Here is a 13,698-nt window from a genome sequence, read left to right as displayed (position 1 = left end):
AAAACACAGCAGGGAGAAACAGTCCCTTTTTTAGTTCTCTTCCTCAGATTTTTCTGTGGATTTAGGATATCAGAACTGTATTATAATTTTATTTTGTTTAAGCAGCCTGGGATTGCAGAATATGATTTTATACCATAAGTGAACTCCACAACAGTTCTTGTATTTGTGGGATGTATAAATCTTTGGTAATATTTGCACCTTTTTTAACCTCATGTTGCCAGGAAACTTCTTGAGAGTTTACTGTGGCAGTAGACTTAATCTGTGGATAGTTCTCTGCTCTTTTTTTTTTTTTTTTGTGTGCAGCTGAAAGGAAGGTGTCAGAAAAGCAGTCTTCACATTCGAGACACTTGCTCGTTGGAACTAGTGGGAGTTTAATATTAGTTTTAATGGGTTCATATGCAAGGCCACCTGTAGAGATGCAGCTTAGTCACAGCAAAAATACAGGGAAGCGATGGATAAGTGTGGGTGCTGTAGCCCCTGGCTAAGCACACCTGCATACAGGGCTTCATTAATGGCCTGTGCAGTGTGCTGTGTGCTGTCCTGCTGCTCCACCATCCTTTGACTCCTCTAATCCATTTTTAAACAAATGCATGCAGACAAAAGCATTTGCAGGCCTTTTCTTAGTAGGCTCAAACCCGTTTAACATACTGTACTGTTAAGAGAGATAATTTCCTTTATGCCTTTCTAAGCTTTGCAATGGTTTTCATGTGCAGGTACAGGGATGTTCTCTACATAGCTGTGAAATGACTCACTTGGAATTCTGTGTTCAATTGTGAACATGTGATTACTAAAATTAATCTGAAAATTAGATTAGTTTATTGTGGGTAAACAAAAATAAAAGGCTACCAAAGTGAAAGGTTATTTGGCAAAGATTTGACAGTTTGGTGAATTTAGCTCAAATTTTTAAATCTATGGCTTAATAAACTTTCTGGGAAGACGTAAAAGGAAGATAACTTTATTAGGAAGTCATAGAGGGCTGGTTATAAATGGAAATAGTGGAACATCACCTTATGAAAGGAGTATCTGATACTGGGTGAAATGCCTTGGCCATTATTTTATTGGTTTTATTTGTTTCTTTCAAAAGAAGCAGTGGACAACCAGCTTGATTGAGCAAAGTGCTGAAAAATATGTAAATGAGAGTAGTCCTGCATTGTCTTGCAGATAAGCAGTAACGTGAGGGTCTGGGCTACCTTGACATGGGGAATTGAGTTATTTTAAATCCAGAAAGATCAAAAAGGAGAAAAAAAAAAGCCACTGAGAAAAGTTAAGTTTGAATAGATTTTATTGCTGCAGTCGCCAGTCCAACCCAGTAATCTGTAGCTGCTGATGGTGGTTTCCACGATGGTAATAAATTTTGTGGTGATTCTGTGATTAGAAAAGAAAAAAATATATATTCTTTTCTTCTCTTGCCATTCTTCTGTGTTTGATTCCAAATGTGTAGAAGTGCAATTTAAATATTTGAAGTATAGTTTAAATTTTTTAACATATAATGCATCTTTAATTTCAGATCTTAGAGCAAATTATGCTTATTCAAGTATCTGTTTAGAGAAGTTTAATGATCTAGTTAATGCTTTGCACCTCTTCAGCAATCTCTGGGTCTAGAGAATTGCACTGAAGTAAATTCAGTGTATTCAATATCCAGGTTTTCTTGAGTAATAACCCTTTGATTTTCAGTTTTTCTGGTATAAGACATTACTTTGATGTACTCCATTGTCAAGTGTTGTATATAAAAATGTCCCTTGGAACTGACTGTAACTTTGAAATGTTTTAACATGCTTAAAACCTTCCATTATCCTGTGTCATGCTTATCAGTGTTTTTGCTTTTATAGATTATCTTTCTCAAGGGATAGATCTGTCTGGAATAGAAGTAATTGAAAATGACCTGCTTTTTATTGCAAGAGCTCGGCTTGAGGTGGAAAACCAGGCTAAAAGGTTGCTTGAGCAAGGTGTGGAGACTCAGGTAAAATACACTTCCTTCTTTACTTCCTTTCAAAAGTGAGGTTGAGCTTGATTTCCTTTGCTTTGTGTAGCACTGTCTAGTGGAAATTAAACATGAAAAAAAAATTATGTGAGTAATTCTTATACATGACAATAGTCAAAGAAATTGACAAAACTGATCTTGGACAGCATTTACAGGAAAAAAATTTTGCAGGATCTGACCCTGAAATCTGGGAGAAAGTAGGTGCTGATATGAAGGTTTTAACTGTAAACACTGTCACAAAGGCTTGATGCATTAAACACCGTATACTGCACTGCCAAAATTGCCAAGCTTTATAGAGAAATATGAAAAATGCAGTTTCTTAAAACTGTAAGAAGATTTCTACATTTTAGCTGTGCAGAAGTATATTGAAAAGATTTGAAAGATTTTGCATTAAAACTTTTAAGAACATTTTAAACTTTGAGGTAAATATTCACTGTAGGGAATATAAAAATTAATATGCATAATTACATTCATCCATATTACATGTAATTATCTACATTTTAATAACCTGGCTACATTTATATACTACTATTATATTTATATACTACTATTTGTAGTATCATAATTGCTATTTTCTTGTCTTTTTAAAATGTAATGTTCTTTTGTCTATACTTCTTAGAATTCTTTAAAAATGAAGGTATTTTACATCCCCATTTCTAGTAAGAAGAAAAATGTGGTACAAGTTTCTATCAAATTTGGATTTTAAATCAGAGAACAAAGAGGCTTAGAATAAGACTGCTCTGTAAGTCAATGTAGCATTTGTTTATACTGTTGAAGGTTGACATGAAAATAGAATGTATACAGAATGGAAAACCTCTCCAATAAATTGACTTGGTTAGACAATTGAGGATTAAAATGATCAGTATGTTTCAAACTTTTTCTTAGACCTCTCATTTCAAGTAATTTTCTGCAGTGAAGTCATAGCTGTGGTAAATACCCTTAACTATTTACTGATAGTGAAGTGGTAGATAAAAACACCGTCATTTTTCACCTGATTACAATTCCAGTGTTGAAACTCCTGGCTATTTGAGAATGTTACCAAGCTGTGATTGGACTTGTTGCAAGCTATGAAACACGTAAGATGTTAAATAAAGATTGACCAAAGATATGGCCTTAGAAAAAGCAAGTGGACACTTATTTTAAATGTAGCAAAAGTCTTCATCAGTGTGTACTCCTTCTAGTTTTTCCTGTCAGATTTGACCTTCTCTAATACTTTTCTCTTCATATTAAATACTGAAGTGGAACTGACAAAGAAACCCTGGGGAAATCAATCCCACTCCACCTGAAAAATTGACAGATTTATTAGGTGTTCCAGGCTGTATCCAGGTAATCAAGAGATTATTAAAGTATATGCCTGTTGTGCTTTAGCCAGGGGCCTGTTTCCAACAAATGGAAGATTGTCTGGAAGAAAATTATTAGTGCTTAGTCATATCAGGAGTGGGGATGTTTTCATGAAGAGGTATTGGGTTATGCTTCACAGATTTGTTGTTGGATATGATTCATGAATTTAATGTTGGGAAAAATAGTGTGCTTTAGAAAATGCACATTCAGGCATTGCCCAAGAAATCTAGACTTTGAAATAGGACTAGTAGATCATGTGTCTTTGATTCCTAATATTGTAGCTGTGTGTTTTATTGACAAGCTGATTTACATTTAAACCTTCCATGCCCTGAGATTTCCTGTAAGAGGACATGGCATCTTTGTCTTTTTCCTGCCTTCAGTGCTACAGAATTCTGCAGAGGGACTGTCTTCCTGCTAGCGTCTGTTCTGGTAGCTAAGTCTGTACCTTTGGGAAAAGTGCATCTCTTTTTTTTTCCAAGTGGTTCTTCACTTTTTTGATATTCATATCTGCAATTGCAATTTTAGTTTTCACCTTTGTTTTGATCTGCTGTGTAAATAATACATGAGATCAGTTGCCTACATAAGAGCAATTTGTATTTCTGTTGTTCATCTAGCACTTTTCAGCAATGCCTTAAGTAGGGAGTTAGCCTTATGTCTCCATTTCAGAGTATGTCAGTGTTCACCTGGAAGAGACGTGGGAAGTAGAAATACATAAAAAACCTATAAATATCTCCTTTTAAGCAGAAGGCATTACAGTTTGGTGAATGTCTTCTCTAGAATTCAGGGTTTTTTTCAGAGATGCTGCTAGAAGTTACTCTGACAAAAAGAACAGAACTAAAAACTTTAAACTGCCCTTTTCAACATTTTTATTTATCTCCTTTGGTTAGGTTAGAAACTATTTTGTTATTTTGGTTATTAATTTAATGATGTATAAGCTAATGAACTGTATATAGATTTCCCCAAATAACCTTCACGAGTAGCACAGGAAAGCAGATACTTACACCTAAGTAATACATTGTCTTTTTCTCTACAGTGTAATACAAGGTTTTGTAGCATGTCCACCACTGTGATATTTGTGTATTTCTCAGAAGAAATGAAATCTCTTTCCCCCTTCCTTTGGAAGTGTGGCATAAGCCATTGACTGCTTCAGAAGTGAAGGCTTCAACTCATGTTCCCCATGATATCTTAGAGCTGCCATCTGGGTTTAAACCAAAAGTGTCTGTCAGTGTGTCTAGACTTAACAGGCTTTCATAGAGCTGCCAACCATACTTGTCTTCCTAACCCTTTCAGAAAGAGTAATCTCTCTTTGCTATTGTTGACAAAAGCATTACAAATAATAACAAGCGCGATCACAGAGGGGTACCAGTGGCTACGGGCAGGTTTTTTATTGTCATATATGCCTTGTTAGCTACTCCTAGTGTACATAGCACAGATTGATGATTTTTTTGGTGACTCACAGAACAGTTTCAAGGAAATAGATTCAAACCCCTGTCCTTATTGTTTAGTCCTGACCTCCTTGCTAACTTTCCTTCACGCTGTAAGCAGGTTAATGGCAGATAGCATAGAAAGCAGGAGAGACTCCTTTAGCAGAGATGCACTAAGAACTTTAAAAAAGTCACCCTTCTAGGAGAAGGGACAGCAATGTTTTCTGCTTGAAAAGGAAAAAAAAAAAAAAAGAGGTATCCATCTTGGAACCACCTGAAGCATCCCCAGCATTTCTTTTGCTCCCAGGATGAACCATAGGCTGCGGAATCTGGATTTGCTCTTGGCAGCACTTCACCCCTATTTTCAACAGCAACATTGTGTAAAGCAGATATGAATAATAAGAGATTATGGGGAACAAGAGAAATTTGTTAAGATCACCATAGCTCAGTTCCAGGTAGAACTGCTTTTCCAGACACAGTGTTGGGGCTACTGTGCTTACAAAGAAGAAACATTTCTCTGCAACTTAGCTCATGCTTCAAACTCTTGCTGCTATATATTGACATGCTTAATGTGGGCCTTACAGCCAGGGATGACCAGACTTGGTTCCATCTGGTAATGACAGCATTGGTAGCATTAAGAGCCAGGCCATGTGTGTGCAGAAAAGAGCTGGAAAAGAGGACTGTGTATCACTAAAGATTGATTAAAATATAAATATCCATTTAGGTCAAGCAAGATGTGGTGTGGAAATGAGAGTAGAACTCAGATTTCCGTGGGTTTGCACCTTCAACAGTTTGTCCTTCTGTGTGTTACAGAAACATTCTGTGTCTTTGATCATAAAGAGTAAAACTTTTCTTTGTCTCCTGAAGGGATTTGTAGATGTAAGACTACTTTTTTTTTGAGGTTTTGGATAAAAACTACGTGATGTTTGTTGTCCAATTTCCCTTATTTAAGGTGTGGGAAAATTTATTTGCCTGCCTAGCATGGATCTGGAGAGAATTAAATTCACTGATAATTCATTGAAATTGTTCTGATGATCATGTAGTGAAGTGTCCTGATCATGTTAGAGAAAGAAAAAAATAAACTTAATAATTGTCCTTTGTCCAAATGAAGGTTAAATAGTGTCTGCAGGTTTTTTTTAAATACATAGATTTATTTTTTCCAAAATGATGAGCTTTGCTCACAGAAAAAAGAAGAGGGGAAAAAAATCCAACAGAAATAAATCTAAACTCTAATTCTGAAAGATATTCAAATGCTGGATTTGTATGCACAGAATAAATAGGTAAACAATATGATCTGAACAAAAACTTTTCAGTTATTCAGTGTAACATCTTCATACTGTTGTAATTTTGAGCATATTTGGGAATATTTTGAGTTTTCATATTGTAACTCACCAAGTAGAATTTGTTTTGTGAATTGTTGTTTTGAATTCTTTTTCATATTGCACTGTTCCTGTAAGTTGTTGTCTGTGGTACAAGTACAGCTTTTTTTTTAACATCAAAAAATTATTAACTAGATGTATACGCATAATTGTTCTTGACTAATGCTCTTCAGTGCCTGAGAAAAGTGATGGGTGGATGAAGTGTCTGCATAATTAACCAGTTGTCTGGAGGTGATTATCCAGAAGTTACTCAATTTATCTCAGTTCAGGTCCCCTACGCTGGGTGTTTGTACAGTACATCTTACAGGGTTATGGAAAAATTGGTGAAATTAATCTGAGGTCTTTCATAGCCCAGCATTTAATCTCTTGTCAAGGATCTCTAATAGGTCTCTTCCTTATCCCCAAGGGATTGGAGGGTAAAGTATGCACATAATTGACCAGTTTTCCGGACACAATCATCAAGTTGCATATTTTATTTCATTTCAGGGCCCTCTGAGCTGAGTGCTTATGTAGCACAACTTGCAGTGTTATGGCAAGACTGGTGAAATTAATCTTAAATGTGTTCAATCTAATGCCAAGGATCTTAAGCAATACATGCTCTTTATTATCCTGTGGCAGCATTTTCCAGTTGTACAAATACACTTGGAGGTGTTTGAGGTATTTAGATATTAGGAATGGCTGGCACTGGGCTCCATTTTTCACTTTTTCAGTGAAACATGAAAAATATGATAATGTTGCACTTTTGAATTGCATGCTGTTATTACTGTCAGAGGTGTGGATGGCTCTTGGAGCGTGACTGTCTTGGCAGGGTCCTGTGATCTTGAGTTTCTCGGTTTCAATCTTGCCTACTTTAACAAGAGTATATGTTTCACTGAAACATCCTTTTTTCTAGATTAGTTTACAACATTTTAACACTTTGATTTAAATCAAAGTATGCCTGCTGATTTTGCTGGCTTAATGTCACATTCAGATGAATGCTTTATAGTAAAATGGACTGTGCAAGTGTATGAATATGCTGTCTAAAGTTATTGCCTCTATGGAGAAGAGCTTGACTGCAGAACAAAGTCTAATTTAGTCATAGGAGGATGTCACTTTGAGTGCCCCACGATTGTGTAGTGACCTCTTTAATGTTCATCTTTAGCTCATTTAGTTTAGAATCTGTTACATTAACTCCACTGATATACTAAGCTAGTCAAAAGCAAAATTTTAGCTTCCAGATGTTTTTGCCTGCCCTTTGCTGCTTTTACATTACAGCTTTCATATTTTGTCATACCTTTTAAATTATTTAAGCCCTTGTGTACTTCAGAATGTCAGTGGGATTGATTGCTGTTATGTAGATGTGCATAACTGCATATGTGTGCATAATTACAAAATAATCATTAGAATAGCAATAAAGTATAAAAAAATGAGAAAAGTACCCTTCTGATTTGGCACACAGCCATTCATCTTTTATATCCATATACTGTTAGTTAGCCTCATAAAAAGGCTGAAATAACTGGAGCTGAAATGCTACTTTTTTTAAAGTCATAGAGTAATCATTGATTTTTTTTCTTTTTTTTTCTTTTCTCTTTTTTTGTTCTGGCATTTGTTTCTACTTTGAAAGCTAGTAGTTGGAATTTAACTTCATCACTGTCAAAAATTTAACCAATATAGTACACTTTAGGCAGTAGTTGTTATGTGTCCTTATTATTCCACAATCTCGATTCCCTAGGGGGGATCCTGATGGAAACTAGACAGAGAGTTATTTCATAATAAAGTCATTGACTACAATATGATATAGAAATGGAAGGCATTTTTGATTATTCAGTTTGAAGTCAATTACTTGAGTGTAGAGTAAGAAGACTGACGTCTTATCTGTAAAAAAGGAAAATTGGAACCTGCTTGCTACTTTTGGCATAAGGTGAGGGTGGGAGCTACAGCTGACTTTAAATTGTCTAGTTTTGCTGAGTGAAGACAGAGTATGAGATCCACAGCTTTGTATTTAAATTCATTTTAGCCGCCCTTTTTACTGCTTTTTCTAATTCTAATGTGGACAGAGAAGACTTATTTCAACATGCCATAGCTGTCATATTGGCTTTCATTGTGAAAGATTACAGTGGCATTTGAGTCTGTTTAATTAAAATCCTACTAACTTATACTGTTTCTGTTCTTTCTTTTACAATAGCTCTGTATACATGCAGAGAACTTTCACATAACATGTTTAAATATCTTTACAAGTTTTACCCTATCTTAACCTTTAAGATTCTCTGTCATAGAAATATGCACATTGTATTATTCAATTTTGTTTTTCATCTTCAGTCTTATGGTTATGATTTTCATGATCTTGTTAACTTGCTAAATCAGATTCCTTCATCTGGCCATCTGGTGCATGGCACTACTGAAGGAGTTTTCAATAAATCTAAATTATTTTTTCCTTGAACTGTTCTGTTAAGATGTGATACAGCGTAGTATGGCTCATCTAACAACCAAAAAATACTTTCCAAGTATGTATTCGTTATATCCTACGTCTGAATGGTGAACTTCATGGGGATTAACCAGACCTTATGAAATTTTCCCTTGACTATTCTAGTCTAAAAATAATTCATTTTATCTTAAAGTATGATCTAATGGAGCTGAAGTGTTAACTGTGCCTCAGTAATTCAAAATCACCAAGCTAAACACTAAGAATGAATTTATACCTCTGAACTCTGGATTAAAATAAACCACAGATTTCTCTGTAACATAATCGGCTGATACTGATATAACCTAGAATATCCTTTCAGTTTCCATAGGAACAGATGATAGAATGTTTTGAATCTTGGAATAGCTAAAATGAATGTCTGACTTCAAGATAGTTCACTTTTATTTTTCAGTTTGCAACCTCTGCATGTAATAGCTAAAAACGTGCCTTTAAAAAGAAAGGTGAAATATTGGCATAACACATATTTAAGTGGTTTTAGAAATAATAAAAATAATACTGAAAATAAAAATAAGGTGTTCTTGTGCATAATTCTTCAGGTGTTACCTCTGTGTTTTATTATACACATACAAAAAGTATTTTCAGTTCCATAGAAGAGAAACCAATAATTATTCCTTTGTGTTAATAACTTATTAAAAATTAAAAAAAAAAAAATCTGTCGTGTTGATCATCTCTAAATTTCATCTCCAGCCATTGCTTCACCTCACTGTGTTACACTGTATAGGTGTATTTTCAAATTGGAATAATTTGTGCAGCACAGGAAACTTCATGTAGCCAGAAAGAAATCATCAGGAAAACTTAAACAGAATATACAGTGTGTTATTTAGGTGACTTTAACAAAAGATGATTGTTGAAGAATGGGCAGATGATTGTTGGAGGAAATATGCTAGCCATAGCAGTACTTGTTCTATTAGGTGTTTGACATGGCTTTAACAGGTCATGTTGCTAAATCAGAGAATGCTTTGAGTGTAAAAACATTAGCAAGAATTAAAAGATACCTCCTTCTTTGAGTTGAATGGATACTCCAATATTCAGGTAGAGGGAAAATATGGAGGTCTTGTTAACAAACCATTGGGAGTGTGAATGTCTGTAACCTGAGGCATCATGAATGCAGAGGGGGAAATGAGAGTGTGTGACTGACTGTTCAGCACTTGGGCACTTTTTATTTGCTATACCTCCAGCATTTAAGATAGCTGATCTTTAAACATTTAATATATAGAAATTAGGATGGTTAGGAAAGAAAAAAAAAAAGAAATAAAAAAGAAGCAAAACAGGGAAGAAGTAACAAGCTGACTGTGATTCTCTTTTCACTGAAACAGGTTTTCAATCTGAGAATGGATCTGCACTGTGCTAATATAGTTCAAATAGTAACCTTTTTCAAGTATATTCCAAGTTTATTTTCAACTACCATTAATATAGAAGACTCATGAGAGCTGCGGTTTTCGGAACATATGGGCGAGTTTAATAGCAACACTTCGAAAATATAAGGATTTTTAAATAAAAGTAATATCTAGGGCTTTCCTGCTCAGTATTAGAATATTATTACTGTGGTAAATGTGCAGGGGACCCTGTGTCACATGTTACTTTCTGAATATTGATACATTTTCATTAATGATTCTGGTTTGCAATTTTGCAGCTCCCTCTAGGAAATTCCTCACAAAGTGTTTAGTAGGTGGTTTAGGTAGGTATTAGAAAAACCCACTCCACAGGTGGGCAAATTTGGTGAAGTTCTGAATGACAAGAAGTAAACAGGCACGTTCTTACCACAGTATTTGAGTTTGCAAGTTTCTATGCCTTAATAATTAAGCAACACTGGCCCTTTTTAATAGGCCTTGTTTCATGAAGATGCTTTTTTTCCCCCATGTGAAAGTAACATTTTTTTCTCAAACAGATCTTGGAAGCCTCTATTTTCTCACCCAGTAATAGCTGCAACTGTAGTTGTTCAACTTCTGAAGTACTTTGCAGTTAAACTAGAAAAAGCATTGTGAAATGAATGTAAATTTTAGTTCTTTAATTTATGTTCAGCAGAAGGTTTCCTGGTGTGGGAGTGAGCACAGGGGGTTCGCTAATTGGGCATGGAAGAACCCCCTTGCCTTCCGTCAGCCGCCTTTCCCAGTTAGCAGCTCTTGCTGGGAGCCTGCCTTCCCAGCTCTGGGCTGTTCCCTGGCTGTGCAGCACCCTCACCTGCATTGGACTCCACCTCCACTTCTGATAAACTCCTGCAATATTCACGGTCATGTTTGGTTCTTATGAAGCTGAAGATTCTTATGTACCAGATACTGAAGTTGTGAAGTGTCTGTTAGTAAAACAAACAAAATGCACAGGTTTTCTTTTTTGTGAGGAGACAGTATGGGGAGATATTGTGTTACAATGTATTAGGGGTATGGTTTTACAATCAAATTTAATTACTTTGAGGTTAGAGAACATTTTTTTCCTGTCTTTTGAATTTCTAATATTTTTTCAAATCACATTAAAGCGAAGAACTGATAAGTCAAACAATTATTGTTTCCCAGATTCGGATTCTCATTGCCTGACTAGCTCTGGGGTGGTGGCAATGACAGCAGCTTCCCTCACAGTACCTAGGCATGTTGAGCCATCCTATCTTACTCATTCTTCAACTGGATACAGTTACACAGAGGTCTCAAAATGCCTTCAAAAGCTTCCAAATTAAGAAGTCCTCTCACACTGGCCATCTTGCTGTATTACCTCTATTGATTTCCAAGCTGTGACCCCAGCTGAACCCACCACCTGCCATCTGAGAGCCCTATATTTGTGTCTGAAATGCTTCTGCAGGCTCCCATGGCCCAGGCGAGCCCAGCAGAACCGGGAGCTGCCAACTCCTTTCCTGTTAGCGTCCCCTGGACCTCGCTGGAGGAGGGGTTGGCTCAGAGGTTTGGGTTACTTGGCCAGGGGAGTGATGTTTCTGGTTGGTCATCCGTTAGCATTCCTGGCTATTAATTGTATGCCTGCTGGACACATGTTCCACAGAGTAGTCTGCAAAGCAGACAGCCCCACTGAGATGTTGTCAACAGCAAATGGAGCATGAAACAGCCTTCCCTTTTCCCTTCCCTCAGTGGCAGGTTGCACACTGTGGTGTGAGGAATTCGTAATTAGTTGATGTGAGGCATTTTAAGCAAATATTGAAAATAGAAGAAAGCAGAAGACTGCATTTTGGGGAGAAACCTGCTTGGATAGACACATACATATTTAATCCGTCTTCAATAATTCATATAATAATAATATGATGCATATGGTAATACAAGTGTTTAGCAATGGTTTTGGCTGAAATTTTAATACCTAATTGGGAGTTGTTGCCTTTTATTTTATACCTTAAAATTCTTTGGGAAAAGGTAGAACTAGCTTAAGTAAATTACTTAATATTACTTCAAGTATGTGTATTACACATACTTAACTGAAAAGAATTGATTCATGAAAGTAATTAAGTTTTTCTTAGCTAAAAACGGTATCTGATTTTGTACAATATTTTTGTGCCATGACCTCTTTCAGTGCCTTTCCCAGAGATTCCATCGCCATCTAAACTGTCATTGTTTCCTTTTCTGTTTTTCTTCTGACAAGGTACTGCTTTATATTTGCTAGTCTGATTTTTTTTTTTTTTTTAAGATAACTGCAACAAATAGCATAAAATGCTGATTTATGTTATAAAACCAGCAAAAAATGGGGAGATGGTATTGGTGTTCCAATTTTCTAGTTTTTATAATAGCTTATACATTTGTGATATTTTATTAAAATGGTGAAGTTAAAGTTGTATCTTTCTAACTTCAGCCATTTTTATAATGCCGTAAAATTCCTCAAGTTTTCATTAAATGGACTTCAGAGAACTTTGATAGCATCTCTTTTACAAGCTCTTTAATCAAGTGTGGTATTCCTTTGTGTACAATAAGGTGAAGATTGTTTGAGCAATTACTTGAATAATCAGTAATTTACGTCCTGGGGCAGGTCCAGCATTTCTGCTGTGTAAACATGTTGGAATTGCAGAAAAAAGGAAAGCATAGTTGTCTTTGGAGATATCCCATGCCAGAAATCCAAATATGCAGATTTTTGCAGGTCCACTCAATTCATTTTCAGAGCCGTAGTTTTGCCCCACTTTGACTTTTCTGGAGTGAAACGCTTTTATAAGTCAGGAGGGAGCAATTAATTTCCCAGTGAATACTGTTGGGAAAACAGGACTACTTGGGAAATACCTGAGCACACATTTTTAGAAGCCCACATTTTAGGGAGGATCTCTTCAGGGTAATAGAGATAGCATAGTACTATAAATAGTCATGACAGTGTTTTATCTAATCTAGCCAGAATTAGTTCATACCAAAATATATCCCTTGTACTCTGTTTGCTGAACCATGCTGAGGGTGCACGGCTGTTGCTGCCTCAGTTAGTCTTATGGAACATAAGCATGGAAGTGAGTGCCTGTGCCACAAGTTAGATGGGGCAGTATGTTATGTTTTTGTTCTGTTCTCTTTCATCACCAAGCATATATGCAACCAGTTCTTGGGTGCTGATACATATTCCCTCTTCAGAACTCAGATGGTGCTCATGTTTGTGCAACTCTTCCCCTCCAGGAGTGGGGAAGAAGGGAAACTGGAGGGTGAACTCCATTCAGTCTTTCCCTTTCCCTCCTCCAGCACTGTATATGAGCAAAGCTGAAATGTATATGCATTTGGGGAGGAATGTGTGCTGTAGTGGGAGTTACCAGCAAGGAGGATGGGAGGGTGCCATATGTTCTCCTGCACTGCAGGTTTTACTCTTCCCTGGAGACTTGTTCTAAAAGCCTACTGGTTTCTTGTCCAAAAAATGTAGTTGTCGTGCTGTACTTGATCACCATTGTAGAAGATTAGGCTGTTACTGCTTAGTGTTGCAGTCCTTGTATTTTTGGGGATGTAAGCTCTGACTGAGAAAAGCCCAAGTCACCTTCTTTGTTATTAATGTTAGATGAAGGATTTTCCTGAATTCATATCTAGGCCAGTATTTATTTATTATTACTATTATGTTCTTTATGTACTGCATATTAAAAACCATGTATGTATCTCTCAATATTGGTATGACATTGTTACTCGGTTGCTTTTTGCTGAGGGTTTTTTTTTTCTGCCTAAGGAGATG

At 36.2% G+C, this 13,698-nt stretch overlaps 1 protein-coding gene across 1 annotated transcript in view; it reads left to right on the top strand.

Annotated features, from left to right (window-relative positions):
- Nucleotides 1-13,698, top strand: part of COG5 (component of oligomeric golgi complex 5) — a 182,987-nt gene that overhangs the window by 72,966 nt on the left and 96,323 nt on the right. Inside the window, exon 7 of the mRNA XM_050325218.1 lies at nucleotides 1,830-1,960. Coding sequence (XP_050181175.1) covers nucleotides 1,830-1,960 — 131 coding nt within the window. The remainder of the gene's footprint in view (nucleotides 1-1,829; nucleotides 1,961-13,698) is intronic.

This window comes from Myiozetetes cayanensis, unplaced genomic scaffold, assembly GCF_022539395.1.
Source record: "Myiozetetes cayanensis isolate MyiCay16 unplaced genomic scaffold, myiCay2020 scf3, whole genome shotgun sequence".
Lineage (NCBI taxonomy): Eukaryota > Metazoa > Chordata > Aves > Passeriformes > Tyrannidae > Myiozetetes > Myiozetetes cayanensis.
The sequence above is the reverse complement of the archived record's forward strand: the minus strand, read 5'-3'. Positions and strand labels throughout refer to the sequence as shown.